The following is a 27403-nucleotide window of genomic DNA, read 5'->3' as shown; positions in this document are numbered from 1 at the left end:
TAAACAGGGGTTACCAGTCCCACTGCTTCTCCGCCTTTCAAAGAAGTCCGCCTACATTTAGAGCATTTTTTGTTAAATTAGTATTTCTACCCACTTCTCACAGCTGTTTCAATCACTTACTTTTATATGTTCATGTAGCTGGGCCTCATGTTGACGGGAGAGTTGCTCATGCTGCCTCTGGAACTCGGCTATAAGGATTTGTCTCTGAATTTGTTGTTTTTGTTTGAGAGCCAGGAGTTCCTGCTGGAGCTGCTGTTCTCGGAGTGTAGGTTCCGTCACTGGCATGGAAAACTGGTGGTCCAAGCGGAGATCCATGGGGACTGAAGTTGGTGCAACTTGCAAGGGCAGTGCTGTGTTCACATCAACTGCAAAAGAAAAAAAACAAAAAGCGATCAGCCTATTCCCTGTTCAATAGTGAATTTAGCTTTGGCTTTTAGAAGGCTTTCTGGGAACCACAATACCTGAATCAACAACACCATCTCTCTTATATTTCATATTGCAAAAGGACATACAACCGCTGGGGTATGTGGTTGGGGTACAGGAAGAGATGAGGGGTGTGGGCTCTGGTCAGCACTTACCTCTGGCCTCTCCCTGGAGGCGTCAACATGTCCCTCCGGCTCCTAGGTGCAAGGACAGTGACCAGGCGGCTCTGTGCAGTGCATGCTGCCTCCGCCCACTGGCATCGACCCCCGCAGCTCCCATTGGCTGCAGTTCCTAGCCAATGGGAGCTGCGGAGCTGGTGGTCAGGCAGCCTGTGGAGCCCATCTGGCCACACTTACACCTAAGAGCCAAGGGACATGTCACCGTTTCCAGGAAGTTGCGTGGAGCCAGGTAGGGAGTCTGCCGGCCCCGCCAACCGGACTTTTAACGGTGGTGACTAGAGCCACCAAGGTCCCTTTTCGACCAGGCATTCCAGTCGAAAACCTGACACCTGGCAACCCTAAAGAGGACCCATTGTTTAACAACATAATAGGAGCTGCACACTAGGTGAGAAATTCATATTAATCTGCTTCTGGAATGGGAAACCTAGTGCACAGAGTACTAGACTGGAGACCTGAGGTCAATTCCTGACTTTCACTGTTCTGATGGGTGATGCTGCCTAAGTAACTTCTTTCCTGATGCCTCAGTTTCCCCATCTACAAAAGAAGATGATACTGACCTTTTTAAAGTGTTTTGAGATCTAAAGATGAAAGGATCTAAAGATAGAGCTAGGTAGGGTATTATTACATACTTAATGCAAACTGCTAAATGAAATCTATTTTGTGGGATATAGTTGTGGCCAAAAATTTACAAGGAAACGGGAAAAATTCAAATGTCAGGTGAAGATAAGAGAGGTCCCAAGAAAACTCCCTTTTCACAGGGGAAAAACTGTAGTGAACAGAGAAGCACTAAACACAGCTCAGTGTACTAGCAGCTAATGCAGGGGTTCTAAGGCAGATGGATACCTAGGAATGCCACATCATGCCCCTTTGTACAGTGTAGCATCTGTTTGGAGATAAGCCTTTAAATAATCAGGATCCAGGGATAAAGAGGCTATACAAATGTACTTGAATACTTGGCGTATTAAGGAGTCAGTTATTTGGCTACACAAAGAGCATTTCTCTGAGAACTGGGAATTGTTCATAAAAAAGCAAATAGGACAGGTGTTTAGTGAAAACACTGCAGCAACACTGATCTCAATCAATATACTTCCATTGTTGTTTTTCCCTTTACAACCACAACCATCCACTATCATCTAAATATTCAAAATTGCAACCAAAATTCTAATTCTGTACTAAATATTACAGCTGTTTATATTTGCTGTATTTTTAATGTTTTGCTCCAAAAGGAAACTCAGTATCTCCCCTGAGATGTTTATATTGATTAATTTTACAAAAAAATCCTTAGTCCTTTTCAAAACGATTTACTATGTTTATCTACAATTAGAACACACAACATCTTGGAAAACACTCGTGCTAACAAAATGTTTGTCAAATTATCAAAGTATAAAAATGTGGTGCCGGGGTACACAGCCCCCGCTGCAAACCATGGGACTGGGGCACCAGGGGAGGGGTTGAACAGCCTCCGCTCTGGAGCTGGCTGCAGGACAGGGGTGTGTGGCCCTGGCTGCAGCCCTCGCCAAGCCCGGCCGCAGCCAGAGGGTGGGGTGCATGGCCCCCGCTGAAGCCCCTGGGCATAAGCCACAGGGCAGGGGATGCAGGGTCCTGCCTGGTTCCAGCCCCAGTTGCAGGGCAGGGGCGCACAGTCTCGCCTCCAGACCCATCTCCAGTCCCTGACAGCTGAATCTGAAGAAGTCACGGAGGTCCGGTAAAGTCACAGAATCCGTGACTGCCATGCCCTCCATGACTAAATCGTAGCCTTAATAATGTTCAATAAAGGAACAGAGGTGTGTATAGCAGGTCACCTTCTTGTAAATTTCTTTACATGACTTTTATTTTTCCTCTGCCTAAGAAGCAGTCACAGCTCTGACTGAACTAGCTCAAGAAGGGATAGGAGAAATCATTTGAAATGACTCAAAGAATCTTTGATAGCAAATTTGACTCACATGGACTGCAATATTTGACTGCATACATGTCCTCTATAGAAAATAAACAGGGCTTTGTTTTTGCCCATATGACAGCGTTTGAGTCAGAAACTATTTGACGGGATCTGATAAGAACTGAGGCATGAAGTTGACTCTCCCACAACCAACAAGTATTAGAACAAACTAAAAGATGGACAATATCATGATTAACATAGAAGGCCAAATTGTTCTTAGAAACAAATTGGGGTGTGGGTCTAGGAAAAAATTATATAAATTGTCCCATCGTAGGTAAAACAGCCAGCTCGCTAACCATTCTAAGTGAGATGCTGGCTACCAGAAAGGTAACTGTCATACAATATAAGCAGCAAAGAGTCCTGTGGCACCTTATAGACTAACAGAAGTTTTGGAGCATGAGCTTTCGTGGGTGAATCCCTACTTCGTTGGATGCTTTTACAGATCCAGACTAACACGGCTACCCCTCTGATACTATACAATATAAGGAAATGTCAACTAATATCTCAAATGAAAGCTTTCATTTTATGCAAGATTCAACTGATATTCTACTTTAAGGCTGGTTGCTTAACTATGGATTTTATAACAGTCACTTCCCTATGGAAGTGAGACATGGCTGCAGAACAAGTTGACTTTGATGTTCTTTAAACTGATGTGTCCTTAAATGTCACCTGCAAATATCTATAAAATATACATACTAAGTTAGGGTTTTGTTCCGAATGCCCCACTGAGCAATGTTAAGAGGAGTATTCTGTACACAAATGATCTTTTAAAATGTACTCCTCAAGGGTGAAAGTAGCATAGAAGACTTACCGGTACAGGGGCCTAACTCCGGGCCCCTGGAAGGGGTGGGGCCTCGGGCAGAAGGGGAAGGGCTGGGGGTCGGCCTCCCCTAGCCACCCTATCCGCGCTGCCTGACCCGCGCCACCCAGGGTTCCGGCGATGATTTAAAAGGATCCAGGGCAGCACTTTGACGTTGGCTGCGTACGTGCCGGTACCAGCGGCCACTACTTACCGGTACACCGGTACCATAACAACCTACTTTCACCCCTGGTACTCTTCCTATCTCTGTCTCTTCGCACTGGTCTTGTCATATCTGACATGATGGATTGCCAGCTCTCACTCCAAAACGGTGTTAGGCCATCAACATAACAAATACCCTGGAAATACCATTCACAAATACCCTTCATCATCAAATACGGGTGTTTCTATTGGGCTTCCATGGGCTAAATGTTCTTCAATATCTTTATCAATTATCTGGAAGTAAATATAAAACCACTACTGAAAGTAAATATTGAAGGAATGGCAAATAACGAGAAGGATAAGACAGTCTTTCACAGTGATCTGGATTGCTTGGTAAGCTAACCCCATTCACACAAAATACATCTGAATACAGCTAAGTGCAAGGTCAGACACCTAGGAACAAAGAATCCAGGCCACATCTACAGAATGGGGAACTATATTCTGGAAAACCATCACTCAGAAAAGGATGTAGAGGTCATAGTGGACAAGCAATGCAAAGCTATGGCAAAAAGGGTTAACACAATCCTTGGATGTATAAGCAGGGGATCAGTGAATAGAAACAGAGAGGTGATTTTAACGCTGTATATGGCATTGGTAAGACCAGTACTGGAATGCTGTGCTCACTTATGGTGTCACATTTTAAAAGGATGTTGAAAAACTGGAGCGGGTGCAGAAAAAAGCCACAAACAGAATTTGAGGGCTGTCTTACAGTGAGAAACTTGGGACTTGTCTGCAAGGTGGCGTAACATGCTCTACGGAGTGTGGGTGGGTGGGTGAGGATGTAATATCCAAAGGGCACTAACATGTTGTGCATTAATTGGCTCATGTTGTGCATGTCATTGCTCATAACACAGTGAAGGTTGCCTAGAGAGCAGTACTCAACACACCTTCAGGGAACACCAGCAGGGTCTACACAGACCAATTAATACACAACTGCTAGTGTGCTTTAGATACCACATGCCTGTAGGGTGCATTATCCCACTGGGTTGAAATGCCCTTTGAGTGCTCAATTTGTCCAGCTTCTCAACAAGATGATCAAGAGCTGATGTGAATTACAGTGTATAGGTACCCTCACAGACATAAAATACTACGTAAAGGCTTTTTAATCTAGCAGAGACAGACATGAGAACCAATGGCTGGAAGCCAAATCCAGACAAATTCAAATTAGAAATAAGGCTGTCAAGGTTCCTCCCCCACTCTGAACTTTAGGGTACAGATGTGGGGACCTGCATGGACCCTTCTAAGCTTAATTCCTAGCTTAGATCTGGTAACGCTGCCACCAGCCAGAATTCCAGTGTCTGGCACACTCCCTGTCCGCCCCCCCCCAAAAAAACTTTCCCCTCCCTGGATAGCCTTGAGGCTTTTCCACCAAGTCCCTGGTGATACCGATCCAACCCCTTGGATCTTAACACAAGGAGAAATTAACCATTCCCCCCTCCTTTCCCCCACCAACTCCTGGTGAGTCCAGACCCAATTCCCTGGGATCTTAAAACAAGAAAGAAAAAATTAATCAGGTTCTTAAAAAGAAAGCTTTTAATTAAAGAAAGAAAGGTGAAAATTAACTCTGTAAAATCAGGATGGAAAATACTTTACAGGGTAATCAGATTCTTATGACCCAGAGGAACTCCCCCTCTAGCCTTAGGTTCAAAGTTACAGCAAACAGAGGTAAAATCCTCTCAGCAAAAAGGAACATTTACAGGTTGAGAAAACAAACATAAGATTAACACGCCTTGCCTGTGCTACTTACAAGTTTGAAACATGAAAGACTGATTCAGAAAGATTTGGAGAGCCTGGATTGACGTCTGGTCCCTCTCAGCCCCGAGAACAAACAACCCCCAAAACAAAGAGCACAAACAAAAGACTTCCCTCCACCAAGTTTTGAAAGTATCTTGTCCCCTTATTGGTCCTCTGGTCAGGTGTCAGCCAGGTTTACTGAGCTTCTTAACCCTTTACCGGTAAAAGAGACATTAACCCTTAACTATCTGTTTATGACAAAGGCACAAATGTTTAACAGTGAAGGTGATTACCTACTGGAACAAACTACCAAGGGAAGTGGTGGACTCTTCAATTTGTGTGTCTTCAGATCAAAACTGGACACCTTTCTGGAATACATGCTTTAGTTAAACACAAATGATTAAGGTTATTACAGGGATAAATGGTTGAAATTCTATGGCCTGTGTAATACAGGACATCAGAGAGTAGATGAACTGTTCTGGAGCCTGGTTGTGTCACCCCACCGAAAAGTGAGACCTCTAGGGCTGAGTTCTTAGGTAGTTATTGACTTCTCAGCCCCCCATAAATATGGGAAAGGAAACTGCAGTGAGCCCTTAAGATTGGTACTGTGATATCTGGACCATCTCCTCTGTGAGGATTTTATGGACCCTGACTTTGCACATAATCAGGTAAACTGGAGGACAAAATAGTGCTCTGCTTATGCTCTGAGAAGGTTTCCAACTCCTTGTCTGGTTAAGAAAATGTGATAATGTTTGTAAAAAACTGTGCTGTAATGCAAATGTACAAGCTGACAGCATTAACGTTGCATGGATAGCCTTAAATTCGACATTTCTTGATTTGCGATAGCTACGCAGACAATGCTGTCTTTCACATGATGTGCTGCTCCAATGAGGCACCCTTGAAGAAATGAATGGAAACGCAATTTTTCTCCCCCCCGCCCTTTTTTTTTTTTTTTTTTTTTAAGGGAAGATGATTGCTTCTAGGAATTTTCAGTCTTTCATTTAAAAGGGGGACATGGAGGAATAGTGGACAGGTTCAGGAAGAGATTCCTGTGAATAGGAGAGCTGCATGGGAAAAGGTCTACAGATGACAACTAAAGAAGAATATGAAGGGGGTGGAAGCTTAGCTTAGGCTGAGGTGCTCCACTGCCAGAACTGTTTAGACATTTGTCAAAAGTAAGGCTGTGTCTGGGCTCTTCTCCATCCCTTCAAAAATAGCACAGTCTGCAAGGGAGCAGAGACTATTTTGGGGGTACATTTGGAAGTAGAAACCATTGAAACTGAAAGTAAATTACAGTATGAAAATTAAGACAGGGAAGAAAGACTTTGCACAGGGCCATAGTGTGAGTGGGAATAGAGATATGCTGGATTTTTTTTGTAAGCAAAGTTTTCAATTTGCCTAAATTTGACCTGTGACATGAGCAGGTCAAAAAAGTGTTTCACATAAGCTGATATCCAAACTATACACAAGAACAGAGATGACATGATTGACACCGTCAGTGAAATGCAGTCACTTCCAAGGTGGAATGTAGCAATTGTTTACCACACAAAAATGTAGTTTAGCACATGAAGTTACTTGTATTATATTATATATGATAGTCTCCAGGTGAAGGTATTGTGGGAATTTACATGAGCAAAAAGTAATTATCCAGCACCAAGCATTACAGACTCAGAGTGTTTTAGCTAATGAATCACCAAAATCACTTTCTGCAGAACCTAGCTGTTCCTAGAGGTTTCCCATATAAGAACAGCCGCACTGGGTCAGACCAAAGGTCCATCTAGCCCAGTATCCTGTCTTCTCACAGTGGCCAATGCCAGGTGCCCCAGAGGGAATGAACAGAACAGGTAATCTAGTGACCCATCACGTCACCCAGTCCCAGCTTCTGGCAAACAGAGGCTAGGGACACCATCCCTGTCCATCCTGGCTAATAGCCATTGATGTACTTATCCTCCACAAATTTATCTAGTTCTTTTTTGAACCCTGTTATAGTCTTGGCCTTCACAACACCCTCTGGCAAGGAGTTCCACAGGTTGTGTGAAAAAAATAATTCCTTTTGTTTGTTTTAAGCCTGCCCACATATTCACACTATGCAGAAGACTCTTTTTTTTTAAAGCAAAAGGTCAGATTGCTGGAAATGCTATTTTTCATTCTACAACTTGCTCCCACCACTTTCTTATTGTTTTCCTTCCTGTCTTTTTCCCTGCTCCATTTTTTTTCCCACTCTCCCACATTCCTCTCCAGATCCAGAAGCACAAAAAAGGAAAACAGCCACCACTAGAACATTGTCTGTGCCCTGGAACATACTGTAGCAAATTTCCCACAGAACAGGCTTGTGAAAAGGACAGATCATTACACTCTGTAGTTTCACACACAGTTGTTTGCCACTAACTGCAGCATAGAGGTAGCATCCTGTTTCAAATGCAGGCATCATCACAAAGTTAGATGAATCTAAGAATCTCTTGTTGGAGTTCAGTGACCATTTGTGAACCACTTACAACAGGAGATGTTTGTACGGCTGATTCTAATTTAAAGACTGTATATAACAGGCATAGAATCATAGGACTGGCAGGGACCTCAAGAGGTCATCTAGTCCAGTCCCCGGCCATCATGGCAGGACTAAATATTGTCTAGACCATCCCTGACAGGTGTTTGTCTAACCTGCTATTAAAAATCTCCAATGATGGTGATTCCACAACCTCCCTAGGCAATTTATTCCCGTGCTTAACCACTCTGACAGTTGGGAAGCTTTTCCTAATGTCCAACCTAAACCTACCTTGCTGCAATTTAAGTCCATTGCTTTTTGTCCTAACCTCAGAGGTTAAGAAGAACAATCCACCCCGCGGCCCCACCCCACCCCCCCGTAACAGCTTTTATGTACTTGAAAACTGTTATGTCCCCTCTCAGTCTTCTCTTTTCCAGACTAAACAAATCCATCTTTTTCAATCTTCCCTCATAGGTCACAGGACTTTCTCCAACTTGTTCACATCTTTCCTGAAATGTGGCGCCCAGAACTGGACACAATACTCCAGTTGAGGCCTAATCAGCATGGAGTAGAGCGGAAGAATTACTTTCCATGTCTTGCTTACAACACTCCTATGAATACATCCTACAATGATATTTGCTTTTTTTGCAACAGTGTTACACTGTTGACTCGTATTTAGCTTGTGGTCCCCACTATAACCCCCAGATCCCTTTCTTCAGGACTGCCTACGAAGGAGTTATTTCCCATTTTGTATGTGTGCAACTGACTGTTGCTTCCCAAGTGGAGTGCTTTGCATTTGTCCTTATTGAATTTCATCCTATTTACTTCAGACCATTTCTCCAGTTTGTCCAGATCATTTTGAATTTTAATCCTATCCTCCAAAGCACGTGCAACCCCTCCCAGCTTGGTATCATCCACAAACTTGATAAGTGTTCTCTCTATGCGATTTTCTAAATCATCAGTGATGATATTCAACAGAACCGGACCCAGAATTGATTTCTACAGGACCCCACTCGTTATACGAAACACTGATAACTACTCTCTAGGAACAGCTTTCCAACCAGTTATGCACCCACCTTATAGCAGCTCCTTCTAGGTTGCATTTCCCTAGTTTGTTTATGAGAAGGTCATGCGAGACAGTATCAAAAGCCTTACCAAAGTCAAGATATACCACATCTACCGCTTACCCCCTATCCACAAGGCTTGTCACCCTGTCAAGCAAAGCTATCAGGCTGGTTTGACACGATTTGTTCCTGACAAATCCATGCTGACTAACACTATCTTCAAGTGTGGGAGTGAAATATGTAATTAAACAACTGGCTATCTTTACAGTTTATTGAGTTAGATCAGTGGCTCCCAACCTGGTGGCCTAGGTCGCCAAGTGATGGTTCACAGTGGTCATTCCTCTTTCTGGTTATTAACTGTAATCATTAAAAGACAAGTATAATAAATTAAACATTAATATTCCATGTAAGCAATTGCAATAGTTGCCATAGGGATTAAATGTGGCCATCTCTTCACCAATTACTGGCCGGAGAGATGGCCATGAGCCAGTTTCTGTACTAAAAGAAGGACCATCCTATGGAAAAGTCTGAGAACTCTTCTGTTAGATAGGTTTGAATGGTTATTTTATATATTACATTTGTGTTTACAATTCACTCTGCTGTGGTTCCAAGACCTGCTAAGGTCTGTAAGTATTACCCTTTAAAATAGTCAAAAATCACAGTCGTTCCTGCAATGGCACCGTCACTTTCATACATGAAAAAGAGAAAGATTCCAAAAACAAATATAGCACAAAACAAAAAACACAAAAACCCTGCCTTTGGCAGTAGAAAGGAGAGAGGGGGAGAGATAGAGAGAGACCACTAATGTTGTTTTTACTCATGAGAGGTTCTCAGATACTCTACAACATGGACCACATAAGAATGTAGAGCGAGAGAGAGAGAGAGAAAATATGGGCCAGATTTTCAAAAGAGCTCACCATACAACAGCTCTCCCCAAGGCCTGATCTGTGGTCAAAGTTGTACCAGTTTAACTTTAAATCAATTTTAAAATAGATTTTGTTTAGCATGGATGCTCTTAATTTGAGTTTGTAATATAATGCATCAGTTTAGGTATTTTATAGACAAACATAAAAGGGGGAAGTTTAGAATTGTGTCAGCAGTTAAGTATGACTTTTCGGGTACTAAAGTTAGACCTAATGCTATATGAACATTAATGGTTTGGAAGCAGAGGGAAGAAATTTTTAAGTTTGAAACTAATATTCAGTTTCCTAGAGTCCAAAATCTGAAAAAAAGCATTCAGATTCTTTTTTTAAAGACTGAAGATACATTTACTAATGTTCAACTAGTTCACTCAGTCTTCAAAAACTACTGGTTCACATTGAGCCATAAAATGTGCATTATAGCAGACGGGGAGAAATCATTAGAGAACAAGTTTGGCCTAATGTTTCCCTTATGATCTCTTCCAAATATGAAATCTGTTCAACAGATTCTGTTCACAGCTTTATGAGAATTCTCTGATGGCCATCTACACTGGACTAGAACTTTAGAATTCGGCGGAGTAATGACAGACCTCCAATGTTATCAAATATCTCTAAATACTAACCTGGAAAACACATACAAATGTATAAAATATTTTAAGAACAGGCAGACAATTGATTTTTCTAAATATGGGATTTCCCCCGCCACCATCATGGTTACTTGAAAGTTTTTTCTCCCAAGACAGAACAAGGCTATCATCACAGTAAGATTCCTAGAGTACATATCTTTGAGAGCCTGCCAGAAGTCTCAGGATGCTAACCGAGACTAATGAAAATATCCAAAAAATAAAAAGTAAGCAGTAGAAAACAAAAATTCTAACAGCTAGATCATGCACAACTCATCTTCAGAAACAACATGTACTGTGGGTGTGAAGGAGCCAATTTACTATTTCCATCAGAACAACATTAAAGGGCATGTCTACACTTGCCTCTGGAGCGCTTGATCCAGCGGGGGTCGATTTATCGCATCTAGTGAAGACGTGATAAATCGACCGAGTGCTCTCCCGTCAACTCCTGTACTCCACCGGAGCGAGAAGCGTAGGCAGAGCCAACAAGGCAGCATCAGCAGTCGACCTACCGCAGTGAAGACATCGCGGTAAGTAGCTCTAAGTACGTCAACTTCAGCTATGCTATTTTTGTAGTTGAAATTGCATAACTTAGACTGACTTAGCTCACCCCCACCTTCCCCCCAGTGTAGACCAGGCCTTAGATTGAATAGACAAAGCCTCTGCTCCAAGGGGACTATAGGTATGCTTTATCATATTCACTGTAAACAGTAAGAAATCTGCACGATAACTATATCTGAAACAGGTGGCAATTCATTTCTCACAATTTGGTTTTTCATGTTATGTAATTCTGAATCTACTCAAGATAATTCATTTAGGGCTAAACTCTGATCTCTGTTATATTGGGGTAAATCTAGAGAATCTGTATTCATTTCATACCAGTGAGTCAGAATTTAGCCTCAAATTAGACTGTTCAACCAAATCTAGCTTAAGTCCATTATGAGATATAGGAATTTTGTATCAAATACAGTGTATGATCATAAAACAATCCAAATCTTAAAGAAATAGTTAATACTAGAGTAGTCAGCTGTCTATGGATTCCCTGCCCAGAAAGCTTCTGAGAGGGAAATAATGAATATGAACAATACTATGCAAAATTTTGCTAGCACTCACAATTGTACTGAGTCTTTCAATGTTCTGTGTTTTTCTTAAAGCCACAGCTTAGAATTCTTATGAGAGAATCCCACCATTCTTTTTTTAAGTAAGTTTCTAGCCCTTATTGTTGCAGAGAAGAACTTGAAATTGTGAATGCCACAAGGCCAAAAACCAGAGAGCAAATCAAAAGAACTCCCAAATTTGTTTGCTTTGATTTCATGCTTTTTAAGTCTAGTGTCTGACTTTTGTAGGCCTGATAAGATAACTGAACATTTGGGGTTGGCAGTACTGCATACATCTTTATGGAAACACTAAATAAAGATTAGAATTTCTAAAATGCAGGTGGAAGGTGTTTACTCAGTCTGGCTAATTTTCAGAGCTAGGAACCGTTACATCAAAATTATTCACGTTCTAAATATGCACCTAAAATTTCTTCACACACTACTAATTCATGACCCAAGTGTCAGAGTTACTAAATTTAAAAAATAAATGCTATTCAATGGGAAAAGAAATGAATACTTAAGCTGTTCAGCATTAGACCAAATGGAGTAGCTAAAGCTTTGCATTACTCAACCACTGGAGTATTTAGACGAGAATAGTGAGCAATTCAGAGAGCTTTTCACCTCTAAATTACTATTAATTTGCCCTATAAAAACAGCTTAAGTTCCATCATGTTAAAAAAAAAAAAGACAGTTTAATATTCCTGAGAAAACTCAACAAATGTCACATTTTTAATACTGAGTAGAGATACAATGGAGCAACAAATCCACAAAAAATGTCTCAAGTCCTAGCACAGTGTGCCAGCTGCAGAGATCATAACCACAATTCTCATTCATTGTATTCAATGAGTGGTGCGTCAAACATGACTCGTACTATTTCCGTCTCAAAAACTACTTGAAATGCCATGAGTTCCCAACAGAAGCACTGAATGCTTCTGACCTGCAGAGCCCTCCTGAAAACAATAAAACCTTTTCTACTTAATGAACGCATCATCAAAACAAAAAAGCCTGTATTCATGAATATTTTATGGTAGACTAGAAAATTGCTTTTATAGGTTCTGCCTTGAGAACATATTAATACAATCAGATTAATGACGTTAGCAAAAGCACAAAGGCTATATTCAGAGTTTTAATGAGAAATACCAAACCCATGAATTAAAAGACAAGATCTCAATTATGAATAATAAACTATCCTATGTTCTCCACATCTTTTCCTGCACTGTAGGAAAATAATCAGTAAAAAGGAGGACACTGCATTTATTTTTCACTAGATATGCAGGGATTCTGTTCAGTCTCTCCACTTACTATTACTTTCACAACATGCTAAAACACACTGTGCTATTCTTCTGCCCCAAAATAATGAAGACATTTAGAGGTTTCCAAGAAAATGTATGTTGTAAATTAGCTAAGATCTAAAGCATCCCACTCCTTACCGGTTGAAGTCATTAAGAGTCTGGCACTTAGTTAAAATGTTACATCTGACAAATTTGGAAATTCATAGTTTGCCCAAAATATGATTAATGGGAGTCATTTGTTGGTTAAGAATTGCCATATTGAACTGTTCGCTCTAAACACTGAATATTTTCACACAGTAGGTTTCTCATATATTTTCCTGAAAGATCTTTTTACATTAAATTATTTCATATTAAGGCTATATATAGTACCACATTGCTAGATTTTCATGCACTACTATTTTTTTTTGCTTCTTGCCCCAAAACACTGACAAATAGCTTTCTGCCAATATTGCATCTCTCCCTCTCTCTCTCTCTGTGTATAGAATTTTCTTCTGAAAGGGAGTGAGGGGAAGTGTCACATTTATACACAAAAAATTTACATTACATTTCTTCAAAATAATTTGCATTTTTCTCTTTTCTTTTATAGTGTTCCTGGCGGTCTTTAAAACACTGAATGTAACATTAAAGCATAAAATACTAGAAAGACACAAACATGCATTAACAAAATTTTAAACAAAACTTCTAAAAAATGTAAGAGCCCAATTAAAATCTTCTCATTTTCTGTGTAATGTTTACTTAGATCCATTTCCTTTGAGTAAAATGTATGTCCCAGAATTAATTTGAAATATAGAAACAGATTTCTCACAAAGTAGTTTATGTAAGGTAAAACTGAAGACAATACCTTTGTTACAATTTAGGTGCAATGTCAACTTCAAACGCAGATGTATTAAACTAGTCTTTTGCTTTGTGACACTCTCACGCACACATACACAGACAGCCACACACTATCTACAGAATACTAACTACCTAGATACCCAGTCCGGTTTACTCTTCACTTTTCTCCTGATCCAAGGGAGACACTACATTAATCTCCACAGTCTCCTATAAAAACAGTAAAGGTAAGTTTCTGCTCAAGGCTGTGGGGGGGGGGGGGGGGGGAAAAACAAGATTAAATAGAGTACAGACATACCACCACGTGTCTGATAGACGGTGAGCTTGGGAGACAGTGCGCAAAAACCCAGTACAAGAGCATTTCAACACATACAGTAACTCTGTAGTCCCTGGTGTATTTCAAACCACTACACATCAGGGAGGAACACACTCCCTCTGGATCAATGTATCTGAACTTAGGAGCCCAGTGCTTTCCAGAAACTATTGGCTCAACCTCCCTCCCTTCATCCCCCACCCTCTCATGACTTTCTTTAGCTTTGTTTCTGACTAATGAGTTTGCCTTCCCTCTAATTACTGCCATGCTAGTGTTGCCCTCCAGATAAATTCTGCCAATACAGCTTGTCAAGTGTTTTAGTATAAAATAAAAATAAAATGAAGCAGCCCTGGTTCACACCCGCAGTCTTTCAGTTATTACCATCAAACAGAGCAAAACATCACACACTGCCTTTCTGAAAAAACAAGGTATTTGCATAGTATAAGGTACACAATAAAAGGATGACAGCTATTTCTGATGCAGCTGAATGAGTAAGTACATGTACAAATCTCCCCTAAGAATTATTTTCAGTGGTTTTCATTGCTAGATGGAATTGGAAATAGTACTGTATGTGTCGAGGTGTTTCATTTCACATGTTTTATTTCCTCAAGGCTGACCCGCTGCACTATTCAAAGCCTAAAAATGCAGGGTACTATTGTCAGAATGATTTCCACATTCCTTGAAACATGTCACATAAAGGAACAAGTATACTGAACAGCTGGGAGACTTCAAAGGCATGAATGCAGTTTCCAAAAAACACACATTAATTTGGTACAAATCATCTCCTAAACGAAGTAAGGATAATTTCTTATAAATTTTCATCCAGATTTGCCTATCCTTATGTATTCTATGGGTGTCTGAAAAAAATTAAACACACCACATCATTTTCAAATACCCTTTTTCTGCTTCCATGCAGTGTTTGTCAGCACTAAAGAGAACACCACCTATCAAACAAAATAACAAAAAAAAACAAAAAACACCTGGTACTGTTGTGAAGGGTTCATTGTGCATGCAAAGCACTCTTTCTACTGTCTACACTTCAGTAAATGTCAAAACTCGCCGAAACACTAAGAGACAGTGAGATCAGGGCTATTTATAGAAACGAGCTTCTGCAGTATCTGACTGCAGTGCCAAGATAAAAGAATTATATTTTCCTGTAAACCACAATGGGACAAACGAAAACACAGAATTGCATCATAATCATGTTTGAAAGATTATCACGTATGAGGTATATTTAGTCCACAATATGCTAGTTTTCTGCTTATCATCAAGTTTGTTATTAAAATATGCTAATGAAATTAGCTCACATTAAACTGGGAGTCAAGAAACCAGCTATCCATTTCAATACAAGACCAGAAATGTTTATTAGAACAAAAAAACAAAAACAAAAAATTGAGATGTATGTTAGCATGATGTCAAACTCATAACCAGTGCTTCATGTAGTGACTTTTGCACTGGGACATTTAATAGTTAAAACACGAATGAAGTATCAACTGCAGAGCATTGCTTTTTAGCTTAGAGAAACCTTCCTATCAAATATCCACCTGCTCTTTCCGCCAAAGAAAATGCTCTAAAAATACTACAAAAATCTACAACAATTAGTCTATTATGACAGATTTCCTACCAGCAATGATATCTTGGTAACGATCTTACCTGGGGACTGTATGTTACATGAAATAATCAAATATTTACAGTGTTACTAGCCACCTTCAAAGTTAGTGTTTGCTACAAGACAGATGATCACAGCAAAGGTTTTTAATTTAGAGACATTGTTGAGTGTGACCAAACCAATGCATGTGTTTAAATGAAAAAGAGTGAATACTTATTCAAACAAACTATTCTGTTACCCACAACTCACTGGGCTAAAAAGACTTGCCTCCCACAGCACAGCCTTGTCACAGGCTATAGCATCTCTGATGATTTGGCCATCCTCAAAAAGCTGGTATCTCAGTTCACCACAGTTGCTATTAGTTCTCCACAGCTCAACACTTGCATGCTTTGGATATGCGTGGGGTGAATTCAAATACAGCCTTGGTCATCCTCCTCGGAATTCACACATATTTCTAGTAATAGCAGCGCGGATTCCCTACAACCAACACACAGGTTGCAATGTGAACAACAAATGGAATATTTTGGGGATATGAGAAAATTTCAGCCTGAATTGGAACCAAACGTAATTATCCTAACACCCACTGAAAGTTTTCAAATGAGGAGCTGAACTTTGGAAAACAGATGGGGTTTTAATGTTACTTACTCATTGCAAAGAAACATCTCGTTTTCTCATATTTAATACAATCTAAAGCAGCGGGTGGCAAACTACGGCCTGAGGGTCACATCCGGTCCGCAGGACCCTTCCCTCTGGCCCCTGAGCTCCTGCCAGGGAACAGGGTCAGGACAGGCTTGCGGAGGAGCCAGCCCAACTCCTCAGTAGTGCGGTGCGTGGGGCGGAGGCTAGCCCCGGCCCTCCCCTTCTGCTCCCCTCCCTCACTGCCTCCCTTGCAGTAACAGTTCCCCCAGCGTCTGGGCAGCGTGGCTGCAGCTCCAGCCAGGCAGCATGGCTATAGTACCGCCAGACCTGGTGCTCCAGTGCAGCACAGTCAGGGGGCAGGGAGCAGGGGGAGTTCCGGGGGGCAGTCAGAGGTGGAGAGCAGGGGGGGTTGGATGGGGATGGAGGTTCCGGGGGGGGGCTGGATAGGGGGCCAGGCAACGCCTCGCTGTTTGGGGAGGTATAGCCTCCCCTAGCCGTCCCTACCTAGCCCTCCATACAATTTCTGTATCCGATGTGGCCCTAGGGCCAAAAAGTTTGCCCACCCTGATCTAAAGGCATTCGTGTAAAATGCTGACAGAATATATAATCACATCTTTTTTGTAAAATCTTTAAATTAAAATGACTTCCACTTGAATATAGATCTCTCTAGTAAATTCCTCAGTTTTATTCAATCAGGAAACTAAAATTGAAGATCAAAGAACGAAGATTAGATGGTTTATCCAACTCTTTCCTTTGTATTGGAATCTCAGAATACTATGGAGAGTTGGATTTTGTGTCTCCTCCAAAAATGAAAAGTAGTGAATAGTTTTTTAGGACAATTCTGTCTTACCTATTAAACGGTCTCAGGGAATGGGCATGCACAAACCTAGACACTTAAACATCATTCCACCTAATTATGCGTGGAGGCAGAATTATGAATATTCTCTTTTGGGATCCAACAGCCTGTCTGGTGCCTTAAACCCCTAAGTGGGAAAACAAAGGCACCAACATAGACAAATCCTAAGGAGGGATGTTCCCGATTGGCAGACGTGTACTTCTATTGGAAGACCAATTATCAGTCAAGACAAAAATAGTGCTACAATCTAGAGATGAACTACTTAAAAATAGTAAGCAGTAAGAGAGACAAGTAAGAGAATAACCAGTACTATGAACTACAAAGACTGTGTCCAAGATTATTAGCATTTGGTTTAGTTTGGGTTATTTTGAAGGAAAAGCAAGACAGCAAGGGCAGGATCCTCTGGTTAAAACCTGAGGAGGCCATCAAATCATCTTTGTAATGCATAATAAAGAAGCAAGTGGAAACCCAGGTAACAATAACTTTAAAGTCTCCTCTGAGAAGGTTTTGCTTCCCTCTGGCCAAGAAGTTGCCAAGATGGAATAGAGTGAGCACAGACTTCAAAGTCCAGATTTGTGAATTGTATCCAGAAGAGCTTGTTTCTCTATTGGGAGAAATGATAGAGGTATGAAGAAAGAAAATAATGTGTACGAAGGGTGATACACTTTACACTCAACTGCATTACCCAATCAGATTATCTTCAGGGCCCATTGGTCACAAGCTGAACTTGTCTAGGCACTGAAGAATTCATTTAGCCTTCACCTTACATGGTTTATGCCATCTGGGCTGTCCCCTATGCTCACTGTTACTTAGAGGTGGTGGTGTTGCAGGATGATTTAGGAAGACAGTCCCAAGCCTGGCCCTCTGACCAGAGGAATAGTTAAAGAATCCCTTTCCCTGAGAGAATAAAAAGTTGCATAAGGATGCCTCCGCCCACGTTTTTCAAAAATATACAAAGTTGGAAGTGTTTTTACTTCAGTCTTTCTTGGCTGGGTAGCTGAAGCTTACATAGGTCAGCCACTTTTTTGAATACTACAGTGCACTGTTGAATAGAATATGAACATTGGCTTTAGAGAGAGAATCTTCAACCCATTCGTTGAGCTAGATCTTATCTTTTCATTGTAAAACACAGAGGAACAGGAATTCAATACAATACATTGTAGATCAAGCATGACAACTAAAAAGCCCTTAAAGAGAGTTTGAAAAGTTTTGATATCATTGCTTTCAAAATGATGAGGGCACAGGCTTGATTGACCCAAGAGAACAGCCAAGAAGATACTAAAGTTTCATAAGGCCCATTATAAGCCATTGCTCTATCCTTTTATCGAGTCTTTAAGAAGTACAGTGCCTTTGTGTGGTATTAGTCACCTTACTCAGCCTGGAGACAATGGCATCTACCCTTAGGTTTGGTATATTTGTCCAGCTAGACTTTATACACTTGAAGTCAAGTCTAGCTGTTGGGTTTATCGTGCTCTGGGCACAGCCCTTTGAAATCCATTCTAGATTCAATGGAAAAAATGTGTGGCTAAATCAAGCTCCTTCTTTGGATATTCTCATTTTTAGTGGATTCCTTTTTTAAGCGAAACTTTGTTTCCTCATCCAGGGGGGGACTGGACCTTTTCTATAATACAGTCCAGTCATCAGTTTAAAAAAAAAAAAATAAAAGCCTTTCCAGTTGGATTCACAGGAGAAGGAGATTTTTGCCTACCTCTCAACAGGAAAGACTATTGATTTCTCAGATTTGTGTTTCTTGGTCTTCCTGAATCTCTTGGAATATGTGTTTCTAGCCATCTGTTTTGGGAAAGATAAGAAGGCAGGTGGAGAGAATAAAACTGTAAATAACTTCGTCTTTTGAGGTGGAGGTGGAATGGGACAGGAATATGGGCTTGCCCTGGAAGGGAAAACTTCAAATACATAAGAACATTTGATCTGGGGGACATATAAAAGAAATAAAAGTCACAGAGACACCTCAAAACATCCCCTACGGATCTCTAGGGAGACAGCTTAGAGGTGATACTTCTACATCAATATGTCAGATAAGTGACTTAGCCTGTGTGGGAAGAAGAGGGTGAAGTCAAAATGACTACCAGCAACAGAGGGCAGAGGTGATGTTAACAGAACCAGAGGATGGAGAAAGGTTTTAGAAGAAAATATAAGGAGCTCCTTTTCAGCCATTTTAAACAAAGTTGTTAGCAAGACATCTAGAAAGATTTAAAAAAAAAAAAAAGCTAAAATTTATGACAAAACAGGAGACATGAGAGGAGAAGGTGTATTTGTCAGCCACTGCCATAGAGTTGAAACAATATGAGAGAGTTAGGACTTCTCAGGATAAGATGCAGAGGGGAGGAAGAGGTATTTTTGTATTCTTTTGTAAAGTATAACGTTCACATTAGTGTTTTGAGGAGTACATTTTGTTTTTCCTTGTTTTTTTAGCATAATAGGTGATGTATTATAGATCCAATTTTAAATTCAGTTGAATACATTTTTATGCCTATACTAAAAGCCTTCAAAACTTTAGCAGTTTGAACCATTCTGGTAAAATTGTTGCTTTTAACTGTATCCACACTTTAATTTTCCTGTGTGCAGTATGTTCATTCACAGCTTTAAATATGTTTGTCACAGAATTTTTTACACTAGAATGGTGGTTCTTAAAAGAGCCTTTGTTTAAGGCATCTATTATTCCTTGTGAGATTTTGTGGAATTATTATATGGCTAAATTCTGCTCTTTAACCTTCATCTTTTCACAGACTATGACCAGTTCATAAATTGTGGCCGTATAGTTATAAAGGTTAGGTATGGTATTTGTGCTCCATGTAGATTAGAAGCAGTATCATGTGTGTATATGGTGCAAATAAAACAGAATAGTGCTTTAGACTTCAGAGGATTTGCCAGTATTTTCCAGAAAATACTGAGTGCTGTTTGTATCTGTTCTGTGCATGCAAAGAAGTGATCTGATGTCAGCTCCTCTTGGAGCACATACAAGGGCCAAGGAAAAGCTTGTTCTAATTTAAATTTATCCCTTTGAAGGTTGGCAAATTTTGCGGGGGTAGGGAGAGGCAGGCAAGGGCTGGTGTACAGAAAACAGATTTTTTTTTGTTTTTTGACACTAACTACTAAAAAATTGAATGTTAGTGTCCCCTAATATAGCTATGCTGTGTGACATTATCAACAAAATACATTAAAAATTTATTCTTGGATCTCCTTAATCTAATTGCATTGAGTGAAGATTAATTCACCTGATATTTTTCATAAAGAAGCTTTTCATTTCCTTTTAAAATCTAAACTCTCAAATCTGGTTCACAGAGTTTGCACTGGGGGAACTGAAAAGCAACATTTGTTCACTAAGCAAAATTAGGAAATGGATTTATTGTAATATGTCTGCAGTATTATAAAATTTGAATACATCAGGGTCCCATTAGCATTACCTGAAATTTTTATAGAATTATACTTTATTTCAACATCATGTTAAAATGGCACAATTTGTTCCCCCTCGGGTTCATTTTTTGAATGAATAAAAATAGTGTCTTGAGCACTGATCCAGCAAAGCATTTTAGTATGTGTGCTAATTTTAAGCAGAAGTCCCAGTGAAGTCAAGGAATGTTGAATTCAACCGGACTACTGACCCACTTGAAGTCATTCATGTGCTTTGCTGGATCTGGGCTTTGTTTTCTCATGATCTACTGAAAATACTATCGTCTTGAAAGGGAAGGCAGACTTGCATTCCTTGAGAACAGTCAGATTTCCCTCTTATCATAGCATGCTGTGTTATTCTGCAGTTATGTGAAAGCCTTTTATTTTTCTTCTGATTGGGGGAATCTCTGGATTAGTTTGTATTTTAAGGTAAATTGCACAATTTCTCTTGAACTATTCTGTGGCTCTGCAGTATACCTGTGCTGAAACTTGATATCAATTGATTGACCAGATCATTAATCAGCATTATCAATCTGTTCATTTACTATTAAAATATTTTGAGTACTCCTTTTAATATAATTATATTGTATGTCCTAGAAGGAGCATAGGTGACTTCTAACATCTTCTTGGTTTTCTTGCTGCTTCTTTGATCTTCTTAAAGATCTTATAGGCTGAAGTTTCTTGACTTTTGAAGAAACTAGTTCATTTAGACTGTTGAAACCGTTGCTAAAACATATGCTCTTGTTAAATGACCATCCACTGATTCAGAGACTGTTACGCTTCCTTCTGCATGGAGGCAAGATATTACAAATTTTCTCTCCAGGTACCTAGACCCATTCAGCAGCTTTGTGTTGCCTTTTTTCTGTTCTCTAAGTATTATGACTTTCTTCTTTCTTCCCCCTCAGGCCTGTAGAATCTATTAGCCAAAGTAGAGTAGGGGCTGGCTGCACGAGCTCCATGTGGGTTTGGCAGCTGACCAGCATTCCTCTTCAGCAAGATAGGTGGCTCTGATTTCCCAGCTCTGAGTGCTCCATGCAAGCACTTCCACGTATCGGTAGCTACTTTTACCACACAGCTCCTCATAAGCGTGTCCCATGGTAGGGATCTGTTCTCTCTAGAAGAGGAGGGACCTGATGGAAGGGTAAATCCAGATCAGGCAAGGCAAATACATCTTAAGGCGCAGCCACAGCTCTGCATCTCCCTATTGCAAGAGGCACTCTCTCTTTTCAAGGTATCAGTACTGTTGCTTTCCCAGTACAGAAGGGTCCCACATCTTGTGGGGTGCCAGTGACGGCGGTACCAACATATCAGTGTCCAGAACCGCTGGATTCCATTGCTTGTAGGTCTTTTTCTCGTGTCTATAGGACTTGGTGCGTGCTCAGTCCCCTTGGGACAAACTACTGGAAAGAGCGTCCATCTCTTGATTTGGAGGAAGACTTGGTGCTTATGAGCATGCTTCCTTACCTCTCAACTAGGCCCCACAATGGTCTCTGGGTATGGTTCCGCTGGCACTGGGGTCGGACATGGTAGCAGGAATTATACTCCTTGCTGAATCTGGCTGATGAACTGGAGGAGGGGGGAGGGATTCCCCGCTTGGGTCCAAGTGAGGTCTCATGACGGACTCCATGAGATGCTTCCGGAGGCAAAGAGCATGGCCTTGTCAGGTGTGGCTGGGGAAGGACTGGCAAATATTGCTCCTGGACGTGATGTGAGCTTCCCCTAGGCAGCAGAGCCAGCATGGTGGTCATCACTGACTGAGAAGGAACGTGGGCAAGAGGCGCAGAGTTTGAAGCCGCGAGTCCTGGACATAGTCCAGTACCTGCACGTGAGTGTGGGTGTAAAACCCAAAGTCTATCTAAAAGAAAGTACTAAAACTATTGACTATTAGAACCAAGATAAAATGGTTAAACTACTATAAAACTCAAAAACTATGTACTTGGTCCTGCTAGTGAAGGCAGGGGGCTGGACCTAATGACCTTTCAGGGTCCCTTCCAGTTCTATGAGATAGTTATATCTCCATATATTTGGGGGACGAGGGATAGCTCAGTGGTTTGAGCATTGGCCTGCTAAACCCAGGTTTGTGAGTTCAGTCCTTGAGGGGGCCATTTAGGGATCTGGGGCAAAAATTTATCTTTGAGGAGGGGGTTGGACTAGATGACCTCCTGAGGTCCCTTCCAACCCTGAAATTCTATGATTCTATCTATCTTTTTTAGAGGTGCATCAGAGACAAAGACACTGAAAATTCTGATAGACCAACTGAGATAAAGGGAAGGCAGGCAAGAGAGACAGAAAGAAAGGAGTTATCATCAGAGTACGAAGAACTATTAGTTTATTTGGAAATAAATTGTTGTCTTTACCATTTTGAGATCAGAGCAATCTCTCTGTTCATTGCATAATAAAGTGTTCTCAAATACTGTATTTCCCCAAAAGAGAGCTCATCAGGCAGCTTTAATATCTGTCACGATATGGCTTTTAAAAAAGCTTGCAGTATTTAGAATTACAACAGAGCTAGAAAAATCAGGTGCAATATGCAAACAAAAATTATAAAGGTCAGAGAAACAGAAAGATTTAGTGTTTTGTTGGGATTTTTACTGCATATGATTCTTTGGAGGCAAAAAACAAAGAACAAAAAATCCTGGCCATCTCCAAACTCTCTCTTCCTTACACAATCATTAGTGGTTGTCAGAAATCTTATCTAGGAATTTTTATGTGGCATCACAACATATGTGGTTAGCAGGCTTGTTACATTTTATAGGACACTTTGTTTTACCATCTGCCCTGATTTTTATGTTTAAGAAGTATATGGTGTTTGTGCAAAGTATTTTACATGACTGATATCCCAATATTGGTGAAATTGGCTCAGCCTCATCTGTACCTAGTTATCTGATAGGTTATGGTGTGGGGTGCCTGGGCACCTGACCCAAAAACAAGTTATGATAACCAAGAGGCAGTACTTCCTATAAAAGGGAACCTACTCAGTTGACAAAGACCTTCAGGGAGACACCTGCAGGGGTCCCCACACCAGCCACAGGGAGAGGCTTAACTGGAGTGACCTGTAGTGACAGTCAGGAGGAAAAAAGCCTTTAAAGAGGGAACTGGAAGGCCCCAAAGAACAGTATGAGGTTTTTAAGGTCAGGCTTGACAAAGCCCTGGCTGGGATGATTTAGTTGGGATCGGTCCTGCTTTGAGCAGGGGGTTGGACTAGATGACCTCCTGAGGTCCCTTCCAACCCTGATATTCTATGATTCTCTATGATTCTATTTTCAGAATGAAGCAGCCTGGAGTAGGCAGCATGCAGGGGTGTTAAAGGGACTTGACACAAAACTGTTTTAGGGGTTATGTCTTCTTTTATTGCTCAGTGCCAACCAAATGGAATAGACTGCTGAGCCCCTGTGAGGGCACCCCTGGACTGAGCAGAGAAAGACCTGTATTTTAATAAACTAACACCCAGAAAGCGTGTTTATTTGATCTGCACAATGGGACAGTCCTTCAGAACCTCAAGAGTAGACAAACAGAGGCAGCAGCAGGGCCTGACACCAGATGATATGAGACTAACAGGTAATTGAACTAATCACATACTTGTAACTTGTTTTCCTTCTCTGAGGATCAACTTCTACTTTTTTTCCTTTATGCCACTTTTCCTGGTGAGGATCGCCGCGACAGCATGGAGAGTAGGGAGGACCAGACCTCCTTTTACTCCTCAACATGTTCCACCTCCTCATGTGGAATTCCCCAGCACTCTCACACCAGCCGGGAGATATAATCCCTCCAGCCTATTCTGGGTTGGCCTTGGGGCCTACGCTCGGTGGGACATACCCAGTAGAGTTCCAAGGGAAGCCTCCCGGGGGCATCCTTATAAGGTGCCTGCATCACCTCATCTGGCTCCTCTCGATCCAGAGGAATAGCGGCTCTACTCTGAGGCCCTCCTGAAAAGCCAAGCTCCTCACCCTGTCTCGGTGAGTAAGCCCAGCCACCCTGCAGACAAACCTCACTTCCACTGCTTGTACCTACGATCTCCTCTTTTTGTTCATTACCCAAAGTTCATGCCCATGGGTGAGGATGGGGACGTAGAGTGACCTGTAAACTGAGAGCTTCGCCCAAGAACTCAGCTCCCGCTTCACCACCATGGATCGGTATAGTGCCTGGATCACTGCCACCAATCCGCCGGTTGATCTCATACTCCCGCTTGCCATCACTCGTGAACAAGACCCCTAGATATTTGAACTCATTCACTAAGGGCAGCTGCTCCCCCCTAACCTGGAGAGAGCAGCCCCCTTTCTTCTGGGAGAGGACCATGACCTCTGATTTGGAGGTGCTGATTCTCATACCAGCTGCTTCACATTCAACAGCAAAATGGTCAAGTGCACATCGGAGGTCACAGTCTGAAGAAGCAAGAAGGACATCATCTGCAAACAACAGAGATGCCATCTCCAAGTCTCTGTACCGGATACAATCCACAGCTTGGCTGCGCCTTGATATCCTGTCCATGAAAATCACGAATAGGAGTTGGGACAAGACACACCCTGGACGGAGTCCAATGCCAATCTTGAACGAACCTGACTTAATGCCAAGAATCCGAATGCAACTCTCACTCCAAGAATACAGGGACCAGATAGCACACAAAAGCAGCACCGGCACCTCATACTTCTGCAGCACTTCCCACAAAAAATCTCAGGAAATGCGGGCATATGCCTTCTCCAGGTCTATAAAACAAAGATGGATCAGATTAGCAAACTCCCATGACCCCTTGAGTATCTGCGAGAGAGCAAAGAGCCAGTCCATTGCTCCATGGCCGGGACAGAATTGGCATTGTTCTTCCTGAATCTGAGGTTCACCTAGCGGGCTTTGCCAGGGAGGCTGAGGAGTGTGATACCCCTATAGTTGTAACACACTCTCTGGTCTCCTTTCTTAAAGATTGGTACCACCACCCCAGTTTTCCAGTCCAGAGGTACCGCACCTGCCTTCCATACAACATTGAAGTGGAGCGTTAACCACAACATCCCAACATTGTCCAGTGCTTTCAATGTTTCTGGGCAAACCTTATCTACCCCTGCTGCCTTACCACTACGAAAGCACTTCAACACCATATCGACCACAGAATCAGAAATAGAGCCAATCTCACCACAGGTTTCTGGCGCTGCCTCCTGGAAGGGGAGGGTGGAGGTGTCCATCAGGTTGAGGATTTCCTCAATGTGCTCCTTCCACCTCTTGATGGTCTGCTCAGTCAAGGTCAGTGTTTCATCACCCTCACTGATTTCAGCCTGGGCAACCTCCTGCTGACCCCTCCTAGGGCGATGAATGGTTTGCCAGAACACCTTTGAGTCCGTCTGGGTAGTCATTCTCCATAGTCTCTCTAAACTTCTCCCAAGCCTGGGCTTTCACTTCAATTACCACCACAGCCCTCTTAGCCAGCCGGTACCTCTCAGACATATCAGGAGTCCAGTTCACAAGCATTGCTCGGAAGGCATCCTTCTTTGACTTGACAGCTGCCCTCACCACTGGAGTCCACCAGTAGGTTCTAGGGTTGCCACCATGATAGGCACCAACCGCCTTCAGGCCACAGCTTTTCATGGCTGCCTCAATGACTGATACCCTGAGCAAGGTCCAAGACCTCACCCAGAATACAGAAGTAGTTCTTCTGGAGGTGGGAATTGATGTCTTTCTGCTCCTCCAACAGATGTTCCCAGGCTACTCACAACGATCGTTTGGGCCTCCCGTGTCTATCCAGCAGGTGCCTCAGGCATCGGATCCAACTCACCACCAGGTGGTGATTTGTTGCCAGCTCTGTCCCTCTCTTCACCTGAGTGTCCAGAACATATGGCCTTAAGTCTGACAAGAGAACTATGAAGTCGATCATTGATCTTCAGCCCAAGGTGCTCTGGTACCAAGTACATTTATGAGCAACCTTGTGTTCGAACATGGTATTCATTATGGACAATCTGTAACTAGCACAGAAGTCCAACAACAATTCACCTCTCAGATCCAGACCAGGGAGGCAGTTCCACCCAATCACTCCCCTCCAGGTATCTCCATCATTCCGCACATGAGCGTTGAAGTCCCCCAGTAGAACTACAGGGTCGGTCAGTGGCAGTCTATTGAGCACCAATCCCACAGTCTCCAGAAAGGCCAAATACTCTCAACTGCTGTTAGGTGCATAGGCACAAACAACAGTCAGCTTTTTCCTCTCTGATACATAAAGTCTCATCAAGGCATCCCTCTCATCAACTGGGACAAACGACAACTGCACAGCACCCAGCCGGGAACTTGTGAGTATCCCTAAACCTGTCCGGGGACTCTCACATGGGGCCACTCCTGAATAGGAAAGAGACCACCCTCAATTGACAAGTTTGTTTCCAGAGCCAGTGCTATGTGTGGAGGTGAGGCCCACTATATCTAGTCAATACCTTTCCACCTCTTCCACCAACTCTGGCTCCTTTCCTGCCAGCGAAGTTATGTTCCACAACCCTAGAGCCCTCCAGCTGCCATCGCACCTGACTCTCACTCTTCGCCTCGCAGGTGGTGAACCCAGGAGACGGGTCCACATCACCTTTTTGGGCTAGGCCTGGCCGGGTTACACCAGATGCTCTCCTGACACAGGTGGGTATCTCTAGTTCAGGTGAGACTCGCGTGGCCATTTTTGGGCTTTCATAAGGGTCTTGAGGTGGATCATTTTTAGTCTGGAACCTGCCCCCAGACCTATTCGCCTAGGTTCACCCTACCAGGAGCACTAGGCTTCAGACGACATAGCCCTGGGGCTCATCCAAACACGCAACCCCCCTCCCCCAACACAGTAATAATCCTCAGAGGGGAGGATCAACTTTAACTCTTTATTTCAGGACAGTTTGCGTCTAACTCAATCTTCCAAAGGCCAAATCCAATACAGTCTTTCAGTACTACTTTTTATAGCTATACTATATCTGAAAGGTCTTGAAGTGTGAAGCAAATCCTTCACTTTTACCTCTAGGGGTTCAAG

General features: G+C 42.0%; 1 protein-coding gene across 13 annotated transcripts in view; it reads right to left on the bottom strand.

Moving 5' to 3' along the window:
• HDAC4 (histone deacetylase 4) overlaps positions 1-27403 on the bottom strand; it is a 428940-nt gene that overhangs the window by 208533 nt on the left and 193004 nt on the right. For all 13 annotated transcript variants that reach the window (XM_039494525.1, XM_039494524.1, XM_039494513.1 and 10 more), the window contains one exon: positions 121-365. In XM_039494525.1, coding sequence (XP_039350459.1) covers positions 121-315 — 195 coding nt within the window. In that variant the 5' untranslated portion in view covers positions 316-365. The remainder of the gene's footprint in view (positions 1-120; positions 366-27403) is intronic.

The sequence above is a fragment of the Mauremys reevesii genome, linkage group 11 (assembly GCF_016161935.1).
Source record: "Mauremys reevesii isolate NIE-2019 linkage group 11, ASM1616193v1, whole genome shotgun sequence".
Classification (NCBI taxonomy): Eukaryota; Metazoa; Chordata; order Testudines; family Geoemydidae; genus Mauremys; species Mauremys reevesii.
Note: the sequence above shows the minus strand (reverse complement) of the source record. Positions and strands in the feature narration are given on the sequence as shown.